The sequence below is a fragment of the Leiobunum rupestre genome, chromosome 9 (assembly GCF_980474605.1).
Source record: "Leiobunum rupestre chromosome 9, qqLeiRupe1.1.hap1, whole genome shotgun sequence".
Lineage (NCBI taxonomy): Eukaryota > Metazoa > Arthropoda > Arachnida > Opiliones > Sclerosomatidae > Leiobunum > Leiobunum rupestre.
The window spans coordinates 14,076,821-14,096,418 of NC_143392.1; the positions used below are offsets into that span (position 1 = coordinate 14,076,821).

Sequence of the window (19,598 nt, forward strand, 5' to 3'; positions counted from 1 at the left end):
CGGGTCGGAGGTTTAACCCCTACGATGGGTATTGCGAAATGGGTGGCAACCTCCTTCCCGGAGCGAGGAAAGTTTTTGGCGACACCATACGCCCGAGGTCTCATTATAAGTTCAGGGAGTATAACAAATATTACAACGTGTTTTGAAAAATCAGTAGGTACATGTTTTAAGGGGGAAGAATACAGTAAAAGCCTCTTTTTCGTTCCAGCTGAACGTTTCTGTTTTAACAATTACATCATTGAATTATATTTTTCTTATTAGGCTGAACCTTCCTCTAGTGCTTAAAATCATTTTGATAATTCTTATATTCATAGTTAACGAGATATAAGTTAACTAAAGGGTAGTTTGGGTGCTTGCCCAACTTGTTTAGTTCCGGGGGTTCGAATTAAAACGTAATAACTTAATTATTTTAAAATTTAAAATTGTCAAAATTGTTTTAAGCACTAAACAAGAGGCTGTTCTACACTTAACTATTAATTTTATAAGTAAAAATACAAAATGAAAAGAGTTTAGCTTGAAATAGCGCGAAATTAGACAATGACCACTGTAGTCTTCCCCCTTAAACGAACAACATTGGCAAAATAGGTTGATGAATACTTCTCGCCGCATACTTTGAGTGTTTTTCTTTTTACTTTTGAAAATATGGCTCAAGGAAGGCTTTTAAAAAACCCTCAAAAACATTTTTGAAGGATTAAATTACTAACTATTTTTGAGCGATGAAGTTCAATGATCAAATCATATTTTATATATATAGGTGCGGGATTTGCTACTACCTATGATCGAAGTACTGTATTTTCCCGCGGGTATATCATTTTACTTTCCAACTTTATAGTTGATTTTTGTTTACTATAATATACCGCGGGTTCCATATAACCAATTTCCTTATTTTAATGTTATTTACTCAGGAGAAAATACTCCTGGGCAAAGTGCGTTTTAACGTCTCAAATCGAAACCCTTCAAATTCAATTTCGCCTTTTAGTTGGTGAAGTTAATAACAACACCCTTCAAAAGAAAAGCCGAAATAGCCCGTGGATATTTTTTTAATCTTCGAATTTCGGTACACTTCGTTTTATAAGTGCATTCTTGTCGTGCCCAAAGATATTATTAAAGCAATTTTTGTTAGTTTGCCAAGGGAGTGGATAAAAATAATGAAACTTATTATCAACAAAAAATAAATGTGAAAATGTTCGTCATAGATGTTCACATAGTAAACATTAACCGATTTGAATAAATTTTTAACAAAACTAGAAATAAGCCGATATATAAAAAATACTAAAATGGTTTCATAACATCCTTCAACGGGACTCGAAATGTCCTTAATGGGACCTCAGAAAATACTAAAAGCGGTTTCATAATATCCTTAAACGGGACTCAAAATGTCTTTAAAGGGGCCTCAAAGTGTACTAAAAGTGGGTTAATAATATCCCTAAATGGGACTCAACATGTCGTTACAGGGGTCTCAAAGTATACTAAAAGTGGTTTCATAATATTCCTAAACGGGACTCAAAATGTCCTTCAAAGGATCTCAAAATATGCTAAAAGTGGTTTCATAATATCCTTAAAGGTGTCTCAAAATATACTAAAAGTGGTTTCATAATATCCTTAAAGGGGTCTCAAAATATACTAAAAGTGGTTTCATAATATTCCTAAACGGGACTCAAAATGTCCTTCAATGGATCTCAAAATATGCTAAAAGTGGTTTCATAATATTCCTAAACGGGACTCAAAATGTCCTTCAAAGGATCTCAAAATATGCTAAAAGTGGTTTCATAATATCCTTAAAGGGGTCTCAAAATATACTAAAAGTGGTTTCATAATATACTAGAAGTGTTTTCATAATATACCTAAACGGGACTCAAAATATCCTTAAATGAGCCTTAGAATTTACTAAAAATTCTCAAAACAATCTCTAACGGCCTTTAAATATACTATAAAAGGCGTTATAATATACTAAAGGAGACCTCTAAATAAACGAAATGTGGTTTTAAAAGTTACGTCGAAATATACTAAAAGGGCCAAAATATCCTTAAATGAGCCTCAGAATTTACTATAAAGGGCCTCAAAATATCTTTAATTATCGTCAAATAAGTATGAGTAAACATAGAGAGACATTTGCGGTACATTCGGGCACACGAAGAAACAAATATTTGTATTTCGACAACACTCATACCCATAAATAACGCCTGTTTTAGTATTGTTCAAACGACGGTTTAAATTCTTCGTGTATCCTGGGTTAACGAAAATTGTTCAATTTGTTAAAATTCGATTGCAAACGTACTTGATTGTGTTAGCCGGCGAACTTAAAACGCGCTTAACCGATTTAAAAGATTGTTTAACCTCGAACGTCGAGGTACTCCCGACGTTGTTGTTAAAACTTCTCGACCGCTTTGCTTAGCCTCTCTAATATTATCATTTTTTCCAAATATTTCCAAATATTTGAAGAACAACAGATTTTTGTGACCAAGGCTTAGTTACAAATATTTAAATTAATAATATTCGTACGCATCTGTTTAATTACATAAAACCAAATGATAATATTAAAAATAAATACCTTTATTATTATAAATTTATATATATATATATATATATATATATATATATATATATATATATATATATATATATATATATATATATATATATATATATATATATATATATTATATATATATTTTTTTAAGAATTACCAGCAAATTTCTTCGCCCGTTAACGCCTTAAATCGTGGCTTGTGTGAACGAAAACGCAATCAGATTCGAAAAAGAGCTTCAGTCCCATTCGACCGAAATCTCATTCGTATATTAATCCCATTGATATATTAAAATAAAGTAGCATTCTCCCTACTAGATGCAGTAGCTGTGAATTTAGAAATACCTACCTAATATCACTCTATAGTTTTCTAAAAATTACGTATTGATTTTGAAAATAAACGGGAATTTGCATTAATTGTACGTTTAACTTCACCAACTCAAGCAAAGACCAAGTGGTAGGGTAATCCCCTGAAACTTAATCTAACCTAACCTTACCTAACCTAACCCAACCTTAAACATAACCTAACCTAAAATTAAACGTCACCTAACCTAACCTAAACTTAAACCTAACCTAAACTAACTTTAAACGTAAACTAGCCTAACCTACCCTTACCTTAAACATAACCTAACCTAACTTTAAACGTAACTTAACCTAACCTAACCTTAAAGGTAACCAAACCTAACCTAACCTAACTTTAAACGTAACCTAACCTAACCTAACTTTAAAGGTAACCAAACCTAGCCTAACCTAACTTTAAACGTAACCTAACCCAACCTACCCTACCCTAAAACCGCCTTCCCCCCCACCCAAAGCCCCTTTTGAACCCCTGGTCCCGTTTAGTTGGTAGAATAGAAAACACATTTTCCCCTTAAAATAACGAATTTCCCATAAAAAAATAGAAAACGCACGTAATATTATAATCCTAGGAGTATAATATTCGGTAGTTAGAAAACCATTTTATTTTACATTTGATATTTCCAAAGTGAATACCATTTCTGAAATCGCAAATCATTAATAATATTTGAAAATACAGAAATTAATAAATATTTATTATTTATAAACATATTTTCACTGTACGGGATTCAATCCATGGACATTCCGACGCTCTTCCTCTACGCCAGGGTGGCTCGAAATCCACTCTCAAATATTATGCATTCGTTTTTTTAATAGATTTGTGATTAACTATATAATAAGGCACACTATAAATATAATACCGATTAAACTGCCTTTAGATTTAGGAAGAAGTCCCAATGAACTGAATACCGCCAATTGGGATACATTTGAAAATTCTTTCGGTTGTATGGGGTTTCGGTTGTATGGGATTTCGATCGAATGGGAATATTCCGAAAAAAATGTACCCCAACGAAGTTGTTCAAAAATGTTGACTCGTGTGAATAGGCTTTTACAATATTTAAAAAAAAATGTTGGCTCGTGTGAAAAGTCTGCAGAGCCCTGATGAGGTAGGATAGGGTTTGTCTCTATAAATGTAGATACAAATTTTAAATATCGTAAACAATTGAGAAAAATTAAAATTTACCATTATTCACCACACTCTCCATTTATACCATAACGTTAATTATCATTACGTACCATACAATTTTTAACTAGTTAAATACCAATTCGAAACACTGATTGTTGTAGGTTCTCACAGACTCGCGTGTTATAAACTTTGAACTACCTGATGAACCTGTTCAATTGGCTGTTTGAAGCTTGGTATGAAACAATGTAGGCTAGGGCAGTGCCTTCCATGTACGAATACTCAACGGAATCTAGTATTGTTATTTCCAGTGTTGATGAAGTTATATGTTAACTCTTGTAGCTAATAATTATACCATTAAACCACGGTGGTAATACATATAAACGAGCTTATAATTAATTATACGGTTTCCATTGTAGACATTTTACACTTAAATACTAAATGAAACTGACATTTTTGCGAATTATTAAGATATGGAAAAAACATGTTTGTAAAGAATAAGTTGTAGTATTGTAAAAAAAAGTTGGAACAGGTATATGGTACAGATCCAACCGTTATGAGCGATTCTCCATAAAACAATTGCCTCCTAGAACCCGGCCACCTGAATTAATGGCATCAAAAAGTCACTTGATGACTTAGGCCTAAGGTGGTGCCTTGGGTATTAGCATAGCTGATTATTATTATTATTAAAAAAAAGTTCTTGTTTGTTTCATGATCTCATATCTTTCCACCGAACCAGCTTTATTTTTACGTTTTCATTGAAAATTATTTTCTAGACCCAAGCTGTTACAAAGTAAAGATTTTTAAAATCATGAAAAGTTTTATTTTTTTATAAATATACAAATCTACTTAAGGGGAAAGACTACAGTGGCCATTGTCTACTTTCGCGCTATTTCAAGCTGAACTCTTTTAAATTTGTATTTTAACTTATAAAATTAATATTTAAGTGTAGAACAGCCTCTTGTTTAGTGCTTAAAATAATTTTGACAATTTAAAATTTAAAATTAATTAAGTTATTACGTTTTAATTCGGACCCCCGGAGCTAAACAAGCTGGGCAAGCGCCCAAACTACCCTTTAGTTAGGACCTTATATCTCGTTAACTATTAATATTAGGATTATCAAAATTATTTTAAGCACTAGAGGAAGGTTCAGCCTAATAAGAAAAATATAATTCAATTATGTTATTGTTAAAACAGAAACGTTCAGCTTGAACGAAAAAGAGGCTTTTACTGTATTCTTCCCCCTTAATAGATATACCATTAAAATTTCAGAACTCTAGGTAAACACTATAACATAAAAGCAATTCCATGTGTAGATATATTAAAATTGGAAAATTAATGTTTACGCAAGCTGTAGTCGTTTTCTAGCGCACGCTCACAAGGAGTATAACTCTAGCAGGGAAAGTGGAGCTTCCATCAATTCTCACCCGTTGAGCGACAGTGTAGAACGTAGTAAAAAAATATAAATATTATGTACCTGGATAGTGTTGTATAACGCCATCTTCAGCGTATAGTTAAAACTTTACTCATTTAGAAATACACATTTTCTAATAAATAGAGAATCTGTGAAATCTTCCAACGGATTGTTGGGGAATTTCCATTCCCGCTATATTTTAACTTGCTGGGGTCCTATACTGGATAGAAGCTTTCTACGCTGGACTCGGTGGTGGCCAAACGGGGTAAAACCTTAATCCTGATAGACAGGTAGATAAAAGCATTGGTCAGCGTCACCGAGGGTCAGCGAGAGAGGGGAAAACCAGGGTAGGACCAAGCTTTCTTGTATGGAAGCGTTGCTTTTATAAGCAGTTGGAAAGTAAAATTCGTGGCTACCACTAGGGTAACAATTTAGGCTCTAATAAAGGAGAGCGTTAGAAACATAGTCAAATAAAATAATAGTAGTGAAATTTCCGTCTCCTCATTTAAGAAAAATAAATTAAGTTCTAACAGTCTTATAATTAGTCTATACCACAAGTTCCAGAAACGCGTAAACAAAACGCAAGAGCTCACTAGGAGACTCAACAGGATCAATCAAACTGTCAAGAAATTGAAGCTCAAGTTACTTTTTTGTCATAAAAGACTAAGGGACTGATTTTTATTTTCGACCAAGAAACCCTTAAGAATCTTTCTTTTTGTCTACGTTAATTGGAAAAAGGATTGCCACTTAAAGTGTCTTTTCTGGCAGAGCTTATAGACTTATCGAGGTAATATGTTTTATCGTGTTGAGGTACATTTTGTTTTGCAATTTCGTCTATGCTAATCAAACTATAACATTAAAACTGGTGGTTCTGCCCCTTAAAATGTCTTTTGCGGCTACGCAGGCAGAAGTAGAAAGATAAACGTTTTTTTCGTGTTCCTCTCTTTCTTTTGCATCTAGAAATCGGTGAGATACTTTCTGTTGCAGTGTTGTCAAAAATGACTGTAGCTTTTGGAGACTAGGAACTTTCCATCGCTTGGCTGTATTCATTTATTTTTTCATTTATCTATTTCTGTATATACTTCGCGCCACCTTCAGGATTTCAGTTTAAGACCTTAAAATAAAATGCTTTGAATAACTTCAATGGCTCAAGTGTAGCTAAATTGTTTATCGTCATGAAGCCATAAATCTTGCCCAAGTATTCTGATTTCAGTCTTATTAAAAATTTGGCCTTCCCAAAACTTTTATTAACTTTCTCGATTCAAGTACCTTTGATAAATGTGCTTACTTACATTAAGTGCGTTAGAAATATTTTTTAGTTTGTAATATAATATATATTCATATTAATTGCCTTAGTTGCTATTTTCATTTACAATGTCTGTGTACTGTACCCCGTTCTATTTATATTGCCTTGTGGCTATAAATTACACTTTGCATTTGTTGCTATAAATTACACGTTGCATTTGTTGCTATAAATTACACGTTGCATTTGTTGCTATAAATTACACGTTGCATTTGTGGCTATAAATTACACGTTGCATTTGTGGCTATAAATTACACGTTGCATTTGTGGCTATAAATTACACGTTGCATTTGTGGCTATAAATTACACGTTTCATTTGTGGCTATAAATTACACGTTGCATTTGTGGCTATAAATTACACTTTGCATTTGTGGCTATAAATTACACGTTGCATTTGTTGCTATAAATTTGCCCTGTGAGGTAGAGCAAAGGGACAGCTATTAAATAAAAAATACTTTTATCAAAGCAGTCGGAAGGTTGATTTAAGGGGGAGTAGTTGGGATCTATGAAGGCACAGATATTGGAAATGTTTTAGAATTAAAGAGTTATTTTTTGGAATTATTTTAAACCGCAAAATATATTTCTAAAATAATTTCCATCGCTTTTCCTCACCTTTTATATATTTTAAAACCTTTTCCTTAAATTTGAGCCTTGAAACTGTAACAGTAAACTGAGAAAATTTTAAATTGTGAAGGATTACGTGTAAAATTACAGCATTTAAATTGCTGAAACTCATTATAGAAACTAAACTAGTGAAAAAGTCATCAATAAAAGAGATTTACAATCAATTTAATCAAGAATGTTATTAAAGTTAACAGAATAGGTGCAGTTATAGTCTCTATTTTCACAATAATAGCTGCCTAGAGTTAAATCACAATCAACAGATGATATTCTCTACCTAAAGAGAGAGCCTGCAAGTGCAAGGAGAACAATGTGTCTTGTCCTTTAGCTTAGAAAAGATAAGTCATGAATTTTCTTTTATTAAAGAGCAGTGGTGTAGTCCTAAAATAAAAAGAACCGGGGCGATACCTGGGTACGGCCAACTGCGATTTCGCGCGTATCTGAAGTTGGCTGTACCGGCTGCTAAAATAGTAGGTCCAACTTCGATTTTTAGCGTGATCGAAGTTGGCCGTACCTAGGTAACAATTTGAAATTGTTATGGTATTTTTCTGCGGGCAAATTTATCACAAATTCACACACCCTCTATTCGAGAAAAATGATTTACGAAATACAAGCAAGGCGCGCCCCTTTAATAAATTTTATGGTTTTATTAATACTATTATATTAAGAGTATATTGCTATACTTAATATTAATATAAACATAATAATTTAATGAATTAACAAATCTATACTTCCAGTAAAGACTATATAATTATTATTCATTTGACTTTTTATTATTTTATTTTTAAATCTCATAAAATAGTAAAAGGTCAAATGAGGGTATTTTAATAATTTTGTTAAATAATTATATCATTGATAAGTAAAGGGTCCATTCAAATTGCGCTGCCGCATGACAACACTGCTAAAGGTAGCCTTACGTTCATTTCTAGGGTGGGTGCTATCAAACTGAAGTATACACTCTAGATTTCCCGTGGCCTGAATTTATTATAACGCTATATCGTTACTTATTATAATAATTTACTTTTAATTTTTTGAGATAGTATGCTTATGTTAAAATAATTCACAGTTTAATACAAGGAGAGAGGGGGGGGGATATACAGTCAATTTTTCATCATATCCAAATTATATTCTGAAGCTTTCTTACCTTAGTTATTCTATTAACATGAATTGGTCCCTCCCCCATCGAGGAACCCTACCTCAATTTAGGACAAGTTTTTACAATCAGATACTTCGCCTACTTCTTATTAAGACCACTAGCTATAATGATTCAAGATAATAGACTAAACTAGTCATTTAGCTAAATAAAAGCAATTTGCTTTGAAAGCAAAATATAGGTAACCTAATGATTTATTTAATTCAAAGCTAGATCTTAGAACACCCATAAGCAAAAGAGATAAAGGGAGAATTAACATTCTTATTAATACTATTACCTGACCTAAGCCTTATTTAAATTCTAAATTTAACTCAATCTATCTGACAAAGTAATTAAAAAACTTATACTAATACTCCGTATAAAAACCCAAAATACCCCAAAACCAAGGGCAAAATACCCCTCCAAGCTAACATCATTAACTTGTCATAACGGTAACGGGGGAAAGAACCCCGCACTCACAAAAAGAAAAATATAACCACAAATAAGACTAAAAAAAAGTCAATATTAAAAAACAAATAACAACTAAGCAAACTTATGAAGATAATATTACCATATTCTGCAATAAAAATTAAAGCAAAACCCCCAGAGCCATACTCCACATTAAACCCCGAAACCAGCTCAGACTCCCCCTCAGCAAAATCAAAAGGACTACGGTTAGTCTCAGCAAGACAAGATAAAAGCCACACCCCTAATAAAACTAGTAAGAGACCCAACTTCACTAAAGAAAAACTTCAATTCTCCCCCAAATTAAAACTACCCACCAACTGAACAATACTCAATAAAATTAAAGCCAAACTTACCTCATAAGAAATAGTTTGAGCCACAGCCCGGTAACATCCTAACATTCTATAAATAGAATTGGAGCTCCAACCAGCCCCTAAAAGAGAATAAACACCTAAACTTGATAAAACTAAAAAATAAATTAGACCATACTGATAAAAAAAACAGCACCCTCTAAATTACATAAAGCTCAATAAGCTAAAGCTAAAAATAAACCTAGCACCGGTCTTAAGTAAAAAATCATTTTATTACTATATAAAGGCCAAATCTGCTCCTTAGTTATTAACTTTAAGCCATCCGAAAAAAGGTTGTAAAAGACCCATATAACCCACCTTATTAGGCCCTTTACGAACCTGAATATAACCTAATACTTTACGTTCCAGTAAAGTAAAAAAAGCGACACTTACTAGAAGACACACTAACATCAAAGTATAGCTTAAAATTAACAAAATTGTTAAAAAAGACACTGTCTTATAAATGAAGCTTAAATTCAACGCACTAATCTGCCATATTAACCAAATAAATTTTTACTAATTAACATAATATAAATAATTCATAGATTCTGGTCCTTTCGTACTAAGAAACTTTTTAAATATAATTATAATAATTTTAACCTAGCTTGTAATACATTTGTAACTTTTCATGTAAATATTAAACTCAGTTTCCATAGCCATACTAATTCGTTTTCCCCAGAAATCAATAAACAAAATTCAAAAATCCAACAAATTAGATATACTGCTTTGAAAATTTTCACGGCAAACGCTTAGTGAAGGCAAAGACGAAAGAACAGAATAGAAAACGTAGTTTAGGGGAACGTGTCTGGTCCGGGCTGTCGGAATGAAATAATTATTTTATTTTTAGTAAATCAGTAAAATAAAAATATCTATTCAAAATGGAACGCCAAAGAAAGGTTGCTATACCCACATAACATCCTGAAATACAAAATCGAAAACGTCTTTGTGAATCATACATATGTGTATAACAGCGTTAACGTGTAAATTAAAATTGCCACTAGCAGTTTTTCAAGCAACTAAATTGTTTGATTTCAAATGTTTCTGTAATACAGTTACTTTTCTTCAACAACAGCTTGCAGCTATTTTACTCGGATTATCAACGGAATGATCCGTTTTACAACTTGTCTCTTGTGTTCCGTGTTCTGTGCTCATTGAGATTTTCCCCCCTGGTGAAAATCCGCTTAATCCGTCCGTGGATGTTACCAAGTACGAGCTAAAAGCTTAATCCGTCCCTGATTGTTACCAAGCACGAGCTAAAAGCTTAATCCGTCCCTCCGTGTTACCAAGTACAAGCTAAAAGCTTAAGCCGTCCCTCCGCGTTACCAAGTACAAGCTAAAAGCTTAATCCGTCCCTCCGTGTTACCAAGTACAAGCTAAAAGCTTAAGCCGTCCAGGGGGGGTTACCGAGCACGAGCTAAATTTACGAGCAGATTGGTATTTTTGTACCACACGACTCACTGTACGTTTGGTAACTGTGTGTCGTGAACTTAATTATTCTATTTCAAATTAGGTTTTTCTAATGAATTATTACTACCTTTAGTTTTTAAGGGATTGATTAGTATACTTTATTTTAAAAGTGTAAGGTCTTGAACTTATTGTACAGATTCAGGCATTTCTTGTAAAGGTTTCAACAAATTTCTTCTACACGTTTTTTTAGCGTGAGCTTAACCTGTCAATGAACTTTAACCACTAAAATAAATATACATATTACAAACGACAGAAAAACCGCTTATGAATGTTACTGTTTCAGACGTAAAATACATTTAACGGCAAGATAATAATAATCAGCTAGGCTAATAACCAATTCACAACCTAAACCCGGGTTTTCATGAACGCTTTAAGCGTGTAAAATTTGGCGTGAGCTAGAAATAGTTCAAAATACACATTAGCGCTACTAGCTTTTCAGTTTTCATACACGCTTGTATTTTGCGCTAATTGCGTTCGCTCGCGAAACTAGATCGGGATTCACTTCTAGCGTCGATTAAATCCTACACTAGATATTTTCACGAACAAGTGAAAATTTCAAGCAGAACTACATTCAGCCAATGGGAAACTGGTTGTAAATTGTAATATTTACCAGCATTACCACAATGGAAACCAATGCGAAATTTACAAAGAAACAAATAAAAGAAAATGGAAAACCAGAAAAAAACAAAACTAGAAAAAAGAAATCGATAAGAGAGAAGCCAATTATTTGGAATCGTCAATTGAAAGATCATCGCGACCTTATTTGCTTACATTTGTATGCAAACATCTACAAGCTACGATGAAAACCCGACTTAAGTCATCTAACGACTTTTAATGCGTTTAATTCAGGGTGGCCGGGTTACAATGCGTAGGTGGGTGGTGGCAAGCCCTTCATGCCACGCGAGCCAACAACTGCCTACAATCACTATTACCGTTAACATCGATAAGTTTTTATGGAAGGGGAAAACCTCGAGCTCGGGGACAAACCTCTTTAACCAGGGGTTTTTAAAACCCTAGTGTAGTGAATTTGAACAAAAAGAATTAAAATATTTAAAATTAATCAATAAGGAACAAGAGACTAAAGATAATATAGCAGCCTAAGAACAACTCACAATTAAAAGTTAAAGGAAAGAATACCACGATTAAATGTTCCATTAGAAATCTTGACACAAATTAACAATAATTCTTTTTATAAAGTAACGTGGCCTTTTAGTTTTAATGTGGCTCTTACGTCACAGTCTCTTAATTTTACAAGGCTACGAGCGCGCGCTACACTAGCTTTTTCTGGAGCGCGTGCAAATCGAGCGTGCGAAAAACTATATTAATAAAGCTATTTCTTGTGACGTAAGAGCAACATTTTAACCAGTTATAATATAAAATCAACTATTGGAAATTTATCACTATAATAATAATAATAGTAATAATAACCAGCTAAGCTAATACCCAAAGCACCACCTTGGGCCCAAGTCATCTAACAACTTTGATTGCCGAGTTACAATGCGTAGGAGGGTGGTGGCAAGCCCATCATGCCACGCGAGCCAACAGCTGCCGACACTCACAAGTTTTTATTAAAGGGAAAATCGAAGAGTAAAAACATCTTTAAGCAGGGAGAGAGAACTTGCAAACTATACGTGGATAGAGTTGATCCGCGTTTTCACTCCCTGCCACCATCTGAGATCGAACCCTGCTCCTCTTGCTGCGAAAGTGCCAACCACTTAATTATGCCAATAATCGTCGTTAGATCAATTATGCTAGACCTTGCGAGGTCTACGCTTAACACTGCCTAGTAAGGCTTATCTGAATTAAATCCTAAAATCCTAATTAACTTCAGAATTATCTTAAATCGTACCTTTCTTTATTCTTCAATTTTTATCTATTTTCTAAGGATCCATATCTAACAAATGAACGAAAACTTTTTTTTTCCACCAGAACCCAGCTGGTATTGAACTTTCTCCTTTGAAATGCCGTAATGGCATAGCACAATGAACGTAGATACCAATTTTCATACAAAATGGTTAAATATTTTTGCCTTCCTTTGGCTATACTTACTATAAGTACCTCTTCCATCCCAGAGTAATGACTCTTATGACGTTTTGCAGGTGTGGATCAGGCCTTTCCAGTGATATTACATTTGTTTTGATATGAGCGGAAGATTACATTATATCTCTTACGAGAGAAGTAGCCATATACACTCTTTTACCCGCCTCCCAAACCGACCACCATTACATTACAGTCTACGGGGAGGGTGAGGAAAAAACCTGTTTTGGGGGGATGACGTTTTTGCGGTAGAGGGCTTGCTCGTTGGTTGCCTGTACGATAATGGCGGCACCCAGTAAACGTTTCTAAAAAGAGTGTATAGGCCATTATAATGAAACATGTATCTTCGCAGGCTTGACGAGGATTCTATTTGCCGCGAATTTCCCACCAAATTGTGGAATTTCCCACCAAATTGTGGATGCAACAAACATAATCGAGTCTATTATTTCGCTTAAAAATGTAAAATGACAAAACTACACCGCATAGTGATATTTACCAATTTATAAACCATATATTAATTGTTAAATATCATTAGAAAAGCAATTTTTGTCGGTCTACGCCACGCACTATTTTTTCAGACGTGTTTTGAAAAATCAACTGGAGCCTCCGAAGGTACATGTTTCAAGCGAATAACATTACCAGTATAGCTATATGAATACTTTCATCGTAAGAGGTGTATTTTATACTTCTGATATGAGCTATGGCGTCGATTACAAATTACTAAACGTAGTAAGTACTAACAAGGAGAGTACCCGAGGTGTTTATTGCCGATTTAGTTCAAAGTCGGCCGTAATGTGGACCTATATGAGATATGAAATTTCCCAAAAGGAGACGTTGCACTACCCATTCGATTTGCCATGGCAACCGAAAATGTTTTTGACCACTTACAACCAAAATAAGATTTTTTCCTTATTTTACCCAAAATTTGTTACAAATTTACCCTAAAAATGTTTAAATTTACCCAAACTTCATCAGATTTACCTAAATGTGGTCCAAATTACACATTTCGTGATTTTAAAAAAATTTCAAAATTTTCGTAGCTAGGACCCTGTGAAACCGCGAAAATCCCATGCTTTTTTAAATGGAGATTTTATCGTTTTAAGTGATCAAAAACATTTTCGGTTGCTATAGCAAAACGAATGGGTAGTGCAACGTCTCCTTTTGGGAAATTTCATATCTCATATAGGTCTACATTACGCCCGACTTTGAACAAAATCGACAAATTAGCGAATAAGTAGATTAGTCCATTATAAAGAGGGATAACAAATCTAAGACTAAACCCTAAACAAATTTGAAGAAATTTAAAAAGTTACTAATAGCTCGTACCAATAGGTCTTCGAGCAAACAAAAAGACGCGAAACTCGGACGAAATAGATTAGTTAGTTTTTAAATTTCTTCAAATTTCTTTAGGGTTTAGCTTTATTATCCCTTTTCATAATGGACTAATCTACTTATTCGATAATTTTATCATCCTTTACAATGCAGTCCGTAGGTGGTTCTTTTTAACTTAACCTGTGACCAGGGCCGTATTAAGGCATGTGCCAAGTGCGCTATGGCACTGGGGCCCGAAAAGTGTTCATTTATTTTATCGCTCTATTTGGTTGACCACATTAACCGACTTTTCTCCTTATTTTTCGCGTGTATTTTCAAGAGCACGTATGTTTATGTCAACGTTGCAAATTGACACTTACTTCCACGATCTGGAGCTTCGTTCCGCCGCTTGCCTTTGGCGCGACGGTCAATCCGCCAGCGCCGGCTCCTACGGCTTGGGCGACCTGGAACCGGTCACTCGCCTCTGGGCTTTTGGGATTTTTTTCGCCGTTCTCTTCTTTCTGTTGGAAATATTCTACCACTTTCTTCGGAAATACGTCCTTCTACTTCGAGATAGTAAAACGAAGCCTCAGACGGAGGCAATATCTCCCGAAAATCATCAACATAAATCTAAGGCCAAAGCGGAAATCCCTAATAAATTGCAGCCTGAAATCTAAAAATGCGTCGTCAATAAAACATCTTCAAGGGAATTGCGAAGAAGAAATATTGCCGAGAGCCAGGACCTGCAAGTGCCTGTTTATATAGTGCTTGTTGAAGTATTAATTTGCTAATCCTTAATACGTTTAAAAAAGCTACCTAGATAAAAGGAAACAGTATTGTTGCATACCGTACAAGTGAAAAAATTCCATTATTTCAACAAGTACTATATAAAAAGTAGCTTGCAGGTCCTGGCTCTCGGGAATATTACTTCTTGGAAATTTCCTTGAAAATGTTTTATTAAAGGACCTATTAAAGGTGATCGTAAAACACTGAAATTATTTTACTCTTTGAAGAAGAGAACATTATAAATAAAATTTAATAGTTAAGTTTCTTCCCTCAATTGTTGAATAATTTCATAAAATTAATATTCACAGGAATGTGTTGATTTCAACCACGAATATCTAACTACTCAGTCGCTAGTATGGGAGGGGCTTAGTTATTGTGACCTTTTGAAACATGGCTTGTTTCATTGCCGAGGCTTAGTGCAAAATATATTTCGTAAATTTTACTCCGCATCTTTTCGATTGGACGAAAATACGTAGAAATAATAACAGAAAATACTTAAATTTATGATTAGTAATTGATTTTCTAAAAGTAGATGCATTTTTATAAGAATTACCATTGGCTTAAATGATTAAATAAAAAGCAAAAACGCCACGGCAATCCTAGCCCAAGATGGTAGAAAAATTCATGAAATAGTTTCGATATTCATGATTAAAATTAATACATTTATGATATTCACTAATCAATGTACATCCAGTACAAAAATAAACAATTTAGAATACTATAAATACAATTGCTTCTATAGATAAGTTCCATAAAATAAATAAGGCATATCTTTAGCACGATAAGTTAAAGTTAATAAAAACCAAATATGGATTATAATGCAGTTTAATTACGCGAAAAGGTAGAAAAGTCCATAATAAAACGAGGCAAAAAAACTTAACACTAACAAATTTTTATTATGGGATTTCTACCTTTTCGCGTAATTTAAATAAATATCTTTAGCAAACGTGCTTTAAAAGAAGATACCTTTAAAATAACCATTAAAATTATATGGTTGTATTTCACATTTTATTATAACAACACAATTTTTTCAATAGTAGGGTAGGGTAGGCATGCAACACCAAATATATTTTACAAATTCTTCAATATTAAAGCCTATTGAAAAATTAAAAGGGTGATATCAATAAGAAACACATTCTCTCAAGGTTTAATCTTTCAATTCTATCGAGTTTTAGATGAATTTCGTCAAGGGCAAAGTAACTCTGGTAGATTCATGTAACTCCGAAACCCCCGAGGGGTAAGACACTCAAGAACTCAGGTGTACATTTGCTTTTGGAACTCTTATGAACTCCCCTGAACTCTAGAGAACTCTCAAGAACTCCCGCGAAACTCTCAAGAACTCCCGCGAACTCTCAAGAACTCTCCTCGAACTCCCGCGAACTCCCGCGAACTCCCAAGAACTCCCGCGAACTCTCAAGAACTCTCCTCGAACTCCCGCGAACTCCCGCGAACTCTCAAGAACTCCCGCGAACTCTCAAGAACTCTCCTCGAACTCCCGCGAACTCCCGCGAACTCTCAAGAACTCTCCTCGAACTCCCGCGAACTCCCTCAAACTCTCGAGAACTGTCCCGAACTCACCAATGAACTCTCTGGAACTCACCCTTGAACTCTCAAGATCTCTCAAGAACTCTCAAGAACTCTCAAGAACTCTCACGAACTCTCACGAACTCTCGTGAACTCTCGAGAACTCTGCAGAGTTCGAACTCCCGGTGTACACAAAAATCCTAAGTGTCTTACCCCCCGGAAACCCCCGCTGTCAAACTCCGAACGCCGCTAGGAAACTCCGAAAAGATGCCTAGATCTATTTCTCGAGAAAGGCCACTTTAAAAGTAAAAACGACCTCAAGAAGTTTATCGTAAATCCGTCTATTGCAGCTGCAACAGAAAATCTCCGTTAAATATTTTTTTTTGGTGTTAAACAAACATTTGAAGTTTTTCAGCTAGTACAAACTTTTTGGAAGATTTATATGTATGAATGCCTAGGAGTATTTTTGAAAGATGTAGGTGTTTGGAGTTACAAATATATTTCAAAATAATTTGTAAAATTACGTTTTGAGCAATTCTTGGCCTTAAGAAATGATATGTAGAAAAACATTTTAGTTTTCTCGTGGATACTTGTAAGTTTTTTTTCTAACAGTCGTTAAACATAATTTAGGAAGTCCCATGAGTTGAGCCTGCGCCCAAATTTACAGGGTCGTGTGAATATAAGCCCGTAACGGGTTTGGACTATATTCTACAATTTGCATATATTTGTTTTCAAATTCTTTGATAGGTTGCTGAATTTGATTAATCTAATAATATATTTAAATTTTCAGACTTACCCGTAGTGATCGTAGTCTGTTTCGCCAATGACAATATAAATCATAACTTGTTTTAGGACTAATAAATCGCCGCGAATTGTTACTAGTCTTTGAAAGTGTGAAGTAAAGAAGCCGGGAAATTGTTTACGAAGCAGCCAAGGCCTATGGAAATTTTAAATGATTTTAACATAAAGTTTATTTTGGAAACATATTGACGAAATCTCAAATCAAACATACCATTGATTATTACAAACATACCATTGGTTATTACAAACATTCGATACGTTTCTATAATGATAGTTGTTTACGCATTTTAAACCTAAAAGCGTTTGTATTGATCACCATCTAGGAGCAACAAACACAAGGAGAACGCAGCTAGCCTTTAAACACGCTAACGCAGTGTTGTGTGGGGTGCTGTGTTTGTTGCTCCTAGTCCCCATCAAACGAACCTGGTATTGATTTTTCCAACAAAGACTAGGGAATCACGAGTTTCCTGTACCGTAACTTCTAATTAAGTAATATATTTATCAGACATTATTAAAGTTAGTGCTTCCAACGGCCAAGTAATTAGATTATTCGGGTCATAATTTCTAGACACCAGAAGATAATATCGGATACCAACCGCGGATAATCCGCTATCTGATGTATCATAATAATTTCTCGGATCAGAGAACAAAACTATTCTTTGAGAATCTGTTGGAAACACCAATTGAAGTTTATCAAAATATATTCCCTAGTTTAATGTAAGAATTGCGCTATTTTTAGAAGCTCTGTCTAATTAAATAACTCCAAAATAAAGAAATCGACTGTAATTGCGTGAGAGGACGGAGGAGAGAGAGAGAAGTTAAAAGCCAAAGTTAATTATAAGGAACTATGATCTCAGCTCATCTCATGTGGATAGCGCGAAATGAGGCCCAAAGCATTGATTCTGGTGGAGTAAAAACTCCAAGAAGAAATTAAATTGTTTCAGGGAACGTTCGTAGAAAAAATATTTATTCATAAAGTAAGTTATATTATTAAATAGAATAATTAAAATATTTCAAAAAGAATAATTAAAATGTTGTAAATAGAATAATTAAAATATTTTAAATAGAATAATTAAAATGTTTTAAATAGAATAATTAAAATGTTTTAAATAGAATAATTAAAATATTCTAAATATAATAATTAAAATATTTTAATTAGAATAATTGTAATATTTTAATAGAATAATTAAAATATTTGAAATAGAATAATTAAAATGTTTTAAATAGAATAATTAAAATATTTTAAATAGAATAATTAAAATATTTTAAATATAATAATTAAAATATTTTAAATAGAATAAATAAAATATTTAAAATAGAATAATTGAAATATTTTAAATAGAATAATTGAAATATTTTAAATATAATAATTGAAATATTTTAAATAGAATAATTGAAATATTTTAAATAGAATAATTGAAATATTTTAAATAGAATAATTGAAATATTTTAAATAGAATAATTGAAATATTTTAAATAGAATAATTGAAATATTTTAATTAGAATAATTGTAATATTTTAATAGAATAATTAAAATATTTGAAATAGAATAATTAAAATGTTTTAAATAGAATAAATAAAATATTTTAAATAGAATAATTGAAATATTTTAATTAGAATAATTAAAATATTTTAAATAGAATAATTGAAATATTTTAAACAGAATAATTGAAATATTTTAAATAGAATAATTAAAATATTTTAAATATTTAGAGAGAGGCTCTCTAGTGGGACTAAGCTTGGGAGGCACCATGAATACCGTTTATTAAAATGAAATCTATTTCTAGTAATTTGTAAACGCGATAAAATGTTAAAACTATTTATGATCTCTTATATATATACAGGGTGTTAACTAAAAACGATACAAAGCCAATTACTCAAAATGTGTTTTGTGTAAGAATTTCAAATTTGCAAGTTACAAAGAGGGCGCAGGGGGACAAATGACAATGAAAATTTCAATGACCTTGAACCAGGTCTTCAAGGTAATTCAAATTATATCTCGAGAACCGTTAGGATTAGAAGAATGGTTCCAATTAGAATTGTGTTCTACGTTTATTTTAAGTCTACACAGATTGGACGCGATCTAATTTGACCAATGGGAAGCCGGGAAAGATTAGACCAAAAACGACATTTAAGGGCTTATAAATCGAAAACTACCAGATCTAATGAATCAAAATTGTCGTGACATTCTAAACTGAGTGGGGGAGTTAGAAATTTGTCACTTATGATGAACTTGAAACATTAGTTCAAGGTCATTCAAAATTTATCTCGAGAACCATTAGGATTAGGATTAGGAGAATGGTTCCAATTAGAAAAATGCCCGCCAAGGTTTTTAAAGTCAAATTACCTTTTACCCGAGGTAAATAAACCAATAAAACTCC

The 19,598-nt window shown here is 33.2% G+C and overlaps 1 protein-coding gene across 1 annotated transcript in view; it reads left to right on the top strand.

The window, feature by feature from the left end:
• LOC149926618 (glutamate receptor 2-like) overlaps nt 1-14,860 on the top strand; it is a 35,895-nt gene extending 21,035 nt beyond the window's left edge. The window contains exon 8 of the mRNA XM_090158992.1: nt 14,447-14,860. Within this exon, the coding sequence (XP_090015118.1) occupies nt 14,447-14,783 (337 nt within the window). The 3' untranslated portion in view covers nt 14,784-14,860. The remainder of the gene's footprint in view (nt 1-14,446) is intronic.
• Nucleotides 14,861-19,598: the final 4,738 nt, after the last annotated feature.